Source organism: Nerophis lumbriciformis, linkage group LG04, assembly GCF_033978685.3.
Source record: "Nerophis lumbriciformis linkage group LG04, RoL_Nlum_v2.1, whole genome shotgun sequence".
NCBI lineage: Eukaryota > Metazoa > Chordata > Actinopteri > Syngnathiformes > Syngnathidae > Nerophis > Nerophis lumbriciformis.
In genome coordinates, this window is record NC_084551.2 from 37,655,407 (window position 1) to 37,665,000 (window position 9,594).

Sequence of the window (9,594 nt, forward strand, 5' to 3'; positions counted from 1 at the left end):
AATACAGAGTGGGCCAAAATTTAAAACTGAACAAAGCCGCGGGCCAAGGTTGAACAAATTAACCTTTAACGTACTCTACGAGCTATCGTCACGTCCGCTTTTCATCCATTCGAACATCGTTCAGACCCAGTCACAAGAAATGTGCGGCTTCTGTACGCACACACGAGCGAATGCAAAGCCTACTTCATCAACAGCGATACAGGTTACACTGAGGGTGCCAGTATAAAATACTTTAAGACAGTTAGAAATATAGGCCACACTGTGAATCCACACCAAACAAGAATGACAAACACATTTCGGGAGAACATATGCACCGTAACACAACATAAACACAACAGAACAAATACCCAGAATCCTTTGCAGCACTAATTCTTCCGGGACGCTACAAAATACACCCCCGTTACCAACAAAACCTCCCCCCACACACACACCTTGTAGCGTCCCGGAAGAGTTAGTGCTGCAAAGGGTTCTGATTTGGTGTGGATTCACAGTGTGGCGTATATTTCTAACAGTGTTAAAGTTTTTTATTCGGCTACCCTCAGTGTAACCTGTATCGCTGTTGATGAAGTATGCGTCACATTCTAATGTGTGTGCGTGCAGAAGCCGCACATGTTATGTGACTGGGCCAGCACTCGTTGGGCTGGCTGGCTGGCGTTTGGAAGACTCCCGGGAGGATAGGCGGGCCAACTTTAGTGTTAATTTGATATCGCCTCAAGGGCCAAGTGAAATTACACGGCGGGCCAGAGTTCGACACTCATGCTGTAGAATAAAGGTATTTTTCTGCAGAACTGTTTGCATCGTCACTTTATTAAAGGTGGTTGATCTTAATAATTTAGTAAAAATCTGTAAAATTACGATATTTTTCCGCAAAACGTTTCATGAAAATGTCTGTAAATATAATGTTTTTGATCATTATTTGGTTTACAATGTTTTACTTTAATTTTATGGTTTTCGTTTGGCAGCCGTAGCTGCCAGTAGAAGACCGTTTTTTTACAGAATTTTTTTTTTTACAGTGTGTAGTATAATAACGTTTAGGACTTAAGTCATGTTTTCTGTTGTGTAATATTTTGTCAGGCTCCATTTCCTGTTTTGGAACTCTTAATCAGATGTGTATGGATAGTAATCAGCACTTTTTAAGTTGCGCTGTAGTGTTTGCTCATCATTCAATCTTTGCACATGTTTTTTGCTATGCAACGTGTGTTTACGACCATGTTGTCGTTGCCTTTCTGGATTGTTTGGACTCAAACTTTTGCTGGGCTCTTCCTGTAGCATTCCGTAAGTTACACGTCGTTGTGCACATTCTTTTGGTGAGTTTACACCAGGCGCCAACCGTGCTTTAAAGAATTGCATTAATGATATCAAAACAAAAAATGTATATTAATACATGAACATGCACTGACTAAATAAGGTTTAAAATATACTCAAACAGATGAATTATTGCTCACCACAACTTTGCCTTTGTGTGTCCTGACTGATGCTCCAAACCACTGGTGGGCCTTAAACTCCAAAGGCTCCCTGCTGCCATTTACCTTCACCATGCGGTTATCTGGAGGGAAGCATGTGACCACAGAATCAGCAAAAAGAGGAATAAAAATTACAATGCGTTGTCTTTGGCACTGCTTGAAGTCTGACAGGATGGAAAGCATTTGACCTTGAAAAAAAACAGTCAATAACAAACATCAAAACACCATTTGCTTCCCATAGACAGACATTTGTCAGGATATTGTTTTTAATAGCACAAGCTGGTCCCATAATATATAACAGCCCTATAAAGACTTATCCACAAACAGATACATTACAAAGATCTCCTTGTTGGTCCAATTAGATTGTGTTAGAATTGATGTGTAGGTATTTCCCAATGTTATAGCAGCTGCATGTGTCTTTAAATGTTCTTTAACACGTGTTCACACACATATGTGCACTTGTAAGGCTCCAAAGAATGACTGAATATGGTGAGAGGTAGGGCTTGGAGATTAAACGATACCAATATATATCGTGATGGACACGCAATCGATATACATAAAAAAATGCGTTCAATAAAACATTTGGTATTTCTTTGCAGCGGAAGCTGCAAAGCAACGTTGGTTGAATGAACAAAGGCACTCGCCCTCTGGTAACCGAGCAACGGAGGAAGTGATCACTGATCAGTGGGAATCACATGCTAACAGCTAATCAGGGAACAGTATTAACTGTCATGTTTGATGGCGCCATCTTGTTGTCTCGCGGTTGATTCTTAGCATGGAGTGAGAAGAGAAAGTAAAAATGAGTGATGGAGAGAGCAAATAAATTGTGGATAAAACAGTAGAAGTCTCCTCGACAGTATGGATTTTTTTTAAACGGACCGTAGTCAGACCAATTACTGAAAAAAATATGGAGAAAATACAATGACCTGGATGAATGAGAACATCCATACATACGAAGAAAATCCATGATGATTGGTTGGTGTTCGTATGATGAGTCACAATTGGCTAAGGTTAGGTTGGAACATCACAGATTGGCCAATCAGAGGCACGATAAGGCGAGTCATCGAAACCAGTAAGCAAAATCGTAATAGTCAAGCACGCACGTCTCATGACAACGAGAGAGTTGGAGAAAGAGGGACGCTTCAAGCTGACTCAAAAAATAAAAAAAACATACTTGAAAATGGCAGAGGAATTACTTCCTGCAGATTCGATTTTTTCTTTAGTGATGAAGATGACGTGCAGGAAACCCACAATAATGTGTGTCCTTGGCCATATTTAGACAAAAACAATGCCCAAAACATTAGTTTTTACAAACCCCGTTTCCATATAAGTTGGGAAATTGTGTTAGATGTAAATATAAACGGAATACAATGATTTGCAAATCATTTTCAACCCATATTCAGTTGAATATGCTACAAAGACAACATATTTGATGTTCAAACTGATAAACTTTTTTTTTTTTTTTTAAATAATCATTAACTTTAGAATTTGATGCCAGCAACACGTGACAAAGAAGTTTGGAAAGGTGGCAATAAATACTGATAAAGTTGAGGAATGCTCATCAAACACTTATTTGGAACATCCCACAGGTGAACAAGCAAATTGGGAACAGGTGGGTGCCATGATTGGGTATAAAAGTAGATTCCATGGAATGCTCAGTCATTCACAAACAAGGATGGGGCGAGGGTCACCACTTTGTCAACAAATGCGTGAGCAAATTGTTGAACGGTTTAAGAAACACCTTTTTCAACCAGCTATTGCAAGGAATTTAGGGATTTCACCATCTATGGTCCGTAATATCATCAAAGGGTTCAGAGAATCTGGAGAAATCACTGCACGTAAGCAGCTAAACCCGTGACCTTCGATCCCTCAGGCTGTACTGCATCAACAAGCGACATCAGTGTGTAAAGGATATCACCACATGGGCTCAGGAACACTTCAGAAACTCACTGTCAGTAACTACAGTTGGTCGCTACATCTGTAAGTGCAAGTTAAAACTCTCCTATGCAAGGCAAAAACCGTTTATCAACAACACCCAAAATCGCCGTTGGCTTCGCTGGGCTGATACAAAGTGGAAAAGTGTTCTGTGGTCTGACGAGTCCACATTTCAAATTGTTTTTAGAAACTGTGGACGTCGTGTCCTCCGGACCAAAGAGGAAAAGAACCATCCGGATTGCTTTAGGCGCAAAGTTGAAAAGCCAGCATCTGTGATGGTATGGGGGTTTATTAGTGCCCAAGACATGGGTAACTTACACATCTGTGAAGGTGCCATTAATGCTGAAAGGTACATACAGGTTTTGGAGCAACATATGTTGCCATCCAAGCAACGTTACCATGGACGCCCCTGCTTATTTCAGCAAGACAATGCCAAGCCACGTGTTACATCAACGTGGCTTCATAGTAAAAGAGTGCGGGTACTAGACTGGCCTGCCTGTAGTCCAGACCTATCTCCCATTGAAAATGTGTGGCGCAATATGAAGCCTAAAATACCACAACCGAGACCCCGGACTGTTGAACAACTTAAGCTGTACATCAAGCAAAAATGGGAAAGAATTCCACCTGAGAAGCTTAAAAAATGTGTCTCCTCAGTTCCCAAATGTTTACTGAGTGTTTTTAAAAGGAAAGGCCATGTAACACAGTGGTGAACATGCCCTTTCCCTACTACTTTGGCACGTGTTGCAGCCATGAAATTCTAAGTTAATTATTATTTGCAAAAAAGAAAAAAAGTTTATGAGTTTGAACATCAAATATGTTGTCTTTGTAGCATATTCAACTGAATATGGGTTGAAAATGATTTGCAAATCATTGTATTCCGTTTATATTTACATCTAACACAATTTCCCAACTCATATGGAAACGGGTTTTGTAGTTGTTTGCTCTGTAAACCAAAATCATAACTGCTCTCTTCATCTAAGACGTCCAACACAAATTTAAGAACACACATTAAGGTGAGTTGAGTTTATGAAAAGTTTTACTGCACATAAATATTATTAACGCCCTGCGATGAGGTGGCGACTTGTCCAGGGTGTACCCCGCCTACCGCCCGAATGCAGCTGAGATAGGCTCCAGCAACCCCCCGCGACCCCGAAAGGGACAAGCGCTACAAAATGGATGGATGGATGGAAATATTATTAACGGCTCCCAAACAACACACAAGTCATTGTTTTTTTTGTCAAGATATAGGTAGATGCTGTTTTTTTACTGTTGGTAGAGAAAATTAATAACATAATAGGGGTGGGCCAAAGAAAAGGCAAACTAAAATAAATACACACAGTGGGGTGCGGGGTCCCCTAGAGGTAGTTGTAGGGTGTCCCCAGCTAAATGACAGATAGTTAATAGTAATGGACCCTTATTGGGTTTGTTTGTACACTCTCAGTCACATTAACATTCATATCATACATGTGGGCCCATAGATAGAAATGTCCTTAAATGTAGCTTTGATGTAGCAAGCTACTTTTGCCGTGTAGCTTGTAGTGCAGCTTGATACAATTCTCCAGGGATAGTTTCCCCTGTAGCTTAGCTACATTTATTCAAGAGTAACTTGTAGCTTAACTTACTACGTTTTCCAAGTAGCTTGCCCATCACTGACCAATGTGGTCTGTAAATTATGCAAGGAGCTCGACCCCACCAAGCCTGGTAAAACCACACCACCTTCCTGGCACTAAATCTGCAGGAAATAGTTCTTCTCAGGTTTCTCCATTTTTACATGTTCATACTTTGCACTATTTTGTTACACTTTATTAAGCATTTCTTACGTTTTCCTTATTTTTGCACCTTCATTTTAGGAGGTTATTTTTAAAGTGTTTAATTTAAATTAACATTTTGTTTACATTGATTGTTGAGTGGTCTCTCGTTGTCCTTATTTTTCACTGGTCATAAAAAAAAGAGAAATGAACAATATCGACCGATATACACAATTACATTGTGATACAGTTTTCAGCCATATGGCCCAACCCTAGTGAGACCATTAATTTATTATTGATTTGAAATATTTGACAACCTTACTTTTTGAGACTGAACCAACAGTGCCTGTGCTGGTTGCTGCCAAATAGTCCACTCAATTATGCCTCAATTACTTCAAGATGCTATTAATCAGTTATGTTTAACCACAGTTTGTTAGACCTTCCACATAATGATTTGTTGTTATCAATGTGATGCTTCAGTCGTGTCTTTAGAAAACGGTAACATATCCAAAATCACACCAAATTTAGTATGAGCGTGCATCCTGATTACATATTTATGGGGTTTGAAAACGACAACTCCAAATGTAACTAATAATGACCCCCAGAAGTTAAAAAATATATAAGATAGCCCACAACATTAACTCATTCGGTCAGCATAAAATCAAGCAGGAACATACATCAAGACAGGTTTTCTGATGAAGTCTAAATAATCTATGTCTCAAACTAAAAGAAAATGGACATTTCGGTGGGAAGTGGCCATTTTACTTGATCGGTAATTGATCAAGGTTTCTATTTCCACAGATCGTACTTCAGTCAACTCCTGTTTGATTGATTTCAAATTCATACATTAAATATTAGAGAAACGGAACATCGTCATTTAAAACGTTTGCATTTTCGTCACAGGTGGTAGGCACAGCATGTCGGCAAAGATTGGCCTTGGAGAATCACCCTGTCGTAAAACTCAATAAGAAAACTTGACCTGAACACAAACAGGTGTTTCCCTTCAACTGATAGAAATTTCGCTCAGAATATGGGATGTGCCAATCAATCGGCCACCGATCAGTATCAGACGATTTTTGTGAAAATGTACAAACCCCGTTTCCATATGAGTTGGGAAATTGTGTTAGATGTAAATATAAACGGATTACAATGATTTGCAAATTCTTTTCAACCCATATTCAATTGAATGCACTACAAAAACAAGATATTTGATGTTCAAACTCATAAACTTTTTTTTTTTTTGCAAATAATAATTAACTTGGGATTTCATGGCTGCAACACGTGCCAAAGTAGTTGGGAAAGGGCATGTTCACCACTGTGTTACATGACCTTTCCTTTTAACAACACTCAATAAACGTTTGGGAATTGAAGAGACACATTTGTTAAGCTTCTCAGGTGGAATTCTTTCCCATTCTTGCTTGATGTACAGCTTAAGTTGTTCAACAGTCCGGGGGTCTCGGTTGTGGTATTTTAGGCTTCATAATGCGCCACACATTTTCAATGGGAGAAAGGTCTGGACTACAGGCAGGCCAGTCTAGTACCCGCACTCTTTTACTATGAAGCCACGTTGATGTAACACGTGGCTTGGCATGGTCTTGCTGAAATAAGCAGGGGCGTCCATGGTAACGTTGCTTGGATGGCAACATATGTTGCTCCAAAACCTGTATGTACCTTTCAGCATTATGGCGCCTTCACAGATGTGTAAGTTACCCATGTCTTGGGCACTAATACACCCCCATACCATCACATATGCTGGATTTTCAACTTTGCGCTTATAACAATCCGGATGGTTCTTTTCCTCTTTGGTCTGGAGGACACGACATCCACAGTTTCCAAAAACAATTTGAAATGTGGACTCGTCAGACCACAGATAACTTTTCCCCTTTCTATCAGTCCATCTTAGATGAGCTCAGGCCCAGCGAAGCCGACGGCATTTCTGGGTGTTGTTGATAAACGGTTTTCGCCTTGCATAGGAGAGTTTTAACTTGCACTTACAGATGTAGCGACCAACTGTAGTCACTGACAGTGGTTTCTGAAGTGTTCCTTCAGTGATATCCTTTACACACTGATGTCGCTTGTTGATGCAGTACAGCCTGAGAGATCGAAGGTCACAGGCTTAGCTGCTTACGTGCAGTGATTTCTCCAGATTCTCTGAACCCTTTGATGATATTACGCACCTTAGATGGTGAAATCCCTAAATTCCTTGCAATAGCTGGTTGAGAAAGGTTTTTCTTAAACTGTTCAACAATTTGCTCACGCATTTGTTGACAAAGTGGTGACCCTCGCCCCATCCTTGTTTGTGAAGGACAGAGCATTTCATGGAATCTACTTTTATACCCAATCATGGCACCCACCTGTTCCCAATTTGCCTGTTCACCTGTAGGATGTTCCAAATAAGTGTTTGATGAGCATTCCTCAATTTTATCAGTATTTATTGCCACCTTTCCCAACTTCTTTGTCACGTGTTGCTGGCATCAAATTCTAAAGTTAATGATTATTTGCAAAAAAAAAAAATGTTTATCAGTTTGAACATCAAATATGTTGTCTTTGTAGCATATTCAACTGAATATGGGTTGAAAATGATTTGCAAATCAGTGTATTTTGTTCATATTTACATCTAACACAATTTCTCAACTCATATGGAAACGGGGTATGTACATGACCACATCACCAATGTCGATTAATGCCCTTTAATGCCGCACAATGTCAATCCTCTCTGGCTGACGTTTTTTTTTTATTTTAAGTTCCTCGACTAACCAACTAGCACCTAGTTACGTGTCTCCATACACTGTGTGAAGCCACTCCCCCAAACTACTATTACATCAATTATGGCAAATAAAACACATTTCTTTGTATCTTAAGTAGTAGTATCACTGGAGAACGAGGCTAAATATGTTACACACCAGGAGCAGGCATGCTAATAGCTAAGCTAACCGCTGAGCTAGCTTGAAACAACACAAAGAAATACAGTTTAAGAAGTAGAGATGGCACCGCGTGACAACAGAATGGAACTGCAGTAATTAACAGTACTGGTAAATTAACAAGTAAATTGAGAAGGGTAAATTACAACAACTGTCGGTGTGTTAGCAATGTCACAGTCAGTACACGACATGTAAGAGGTGAGCGGATCCATAAATGGGTGGTGTCGATAAATCCTTTTTTTTTAATGTTTTTATTAGCATTTGCAAGCTCAGGGAATACTTTCCTGGAGACAGGAGGACAATGAGGACAAAAATCAAATAATTTAAATAAGGAAAAGATAGAAGGTAGTTTTTGATTTTGTTGAGTTATTGTGCACTATTGATTTTTGTACTTTGTTTTGCTCAAACAGGTACAAGCTTAAGTGATGTTTTGATATTTTTACACTGTCAATATCACTTACCATAAATAAAGTGAACAAATTACAATTAATACATGTGACTGGTATAGTGTTGTCCCAATACCAAAATACCATGTTCTATCTACACTTCTGTTCAAATGTAATAATCACTTATTCTTCTGTTGTTTGGATACTTTACATTAGTTTTAGATGATACCACAAATTTCGGTATCAATCTGATACCAAGTCGTTACAGGATCATACATTGGTCATATTCAAAGTCCTCATGTGTGCAGGGACATATTACCTGAGTTTATAAACATAATATACATTAAAAAAAAACTAAAGAAGATTTTGTGATGCTAAAAATTATCGATGTAATCATAGTAGCATCGACTAAATACGCTCCTGTACTTGGTATCATCACAGTGGATGTCAGGTGTAGATCCACACATGGCATTTGTTTACATTCATGAACTGCGTCGTAAGCGGTGACGCCGGGGACCTACGGTGTGTAGTGAAGAATATTTTGCTATTCCTCGTCCTGCAGGGATGATACTTGTAAGTAACTTACTTTATTTGTCGCTATGGAGACAAAGATTAGGGATTTAGAAGTAGCTAAAACATTGCCGACGGACTTTAGCCGCTAACTAGATAGCCATGTCTTAAAGCACCTCTTCCTGAGGGCGTTTCAGTGTTATAACTTCACATTTATCGTTAGTTTTCAAGGCAACATGTGTCTGTTCTCCCTTTTCTGTCCACACACTGTGTCTGCTTGTAAGTACTCCGTGATTGTGCACTGCCGAACATGCTCGTCTGCTCCTAAACCAGCAATGACCGGTACTTTTTAGAGGCGGTATAGTACCGAATATGATTCATTAGTATCGCGGTACTATACTAATCCCGGTATACCGTACAACCCTAGACTGGTATGATTATCAGCTGATATCTCTCTCATAGATGATTGGCATCTGAATCGAAAGCATACAACCCAGATTGTAACATCCCTTCTCAGAACATAAGTATGATGTGGAAGAACCCCATTATAGCACGGCCTGACGTCTGTGACCTCACATTTGGACTAACATTCACACGGCCACATTCCAACCCATCCATCCATTTTCTACCG

The 9,594-nt window shown here is 39.5% G+C and overlaps 1 protein-coding gene across 1 annotated transcript in view; it reads right to left on the reverse strand.

The window, feature by feature from the left end:
* itga8 (integrin, alpha 8) overlaps positions 1 to 9,594 on the reverse strand; it is a 204,019-nt gene that overhangs the window by 175,790 nt on the left and 18,635 nt on the right. The window contains exon 3 of the mRNA XM_061954587.2: positions 1,446 to 1,546. Coding sequence (XP_061810571.1) covers positions 1,446 to 1,546 — 101 coding nt within the window. The remainder of the gene's footprint in view (positions 1 to 1,445; positions 1,547 to 9,594) is intronic.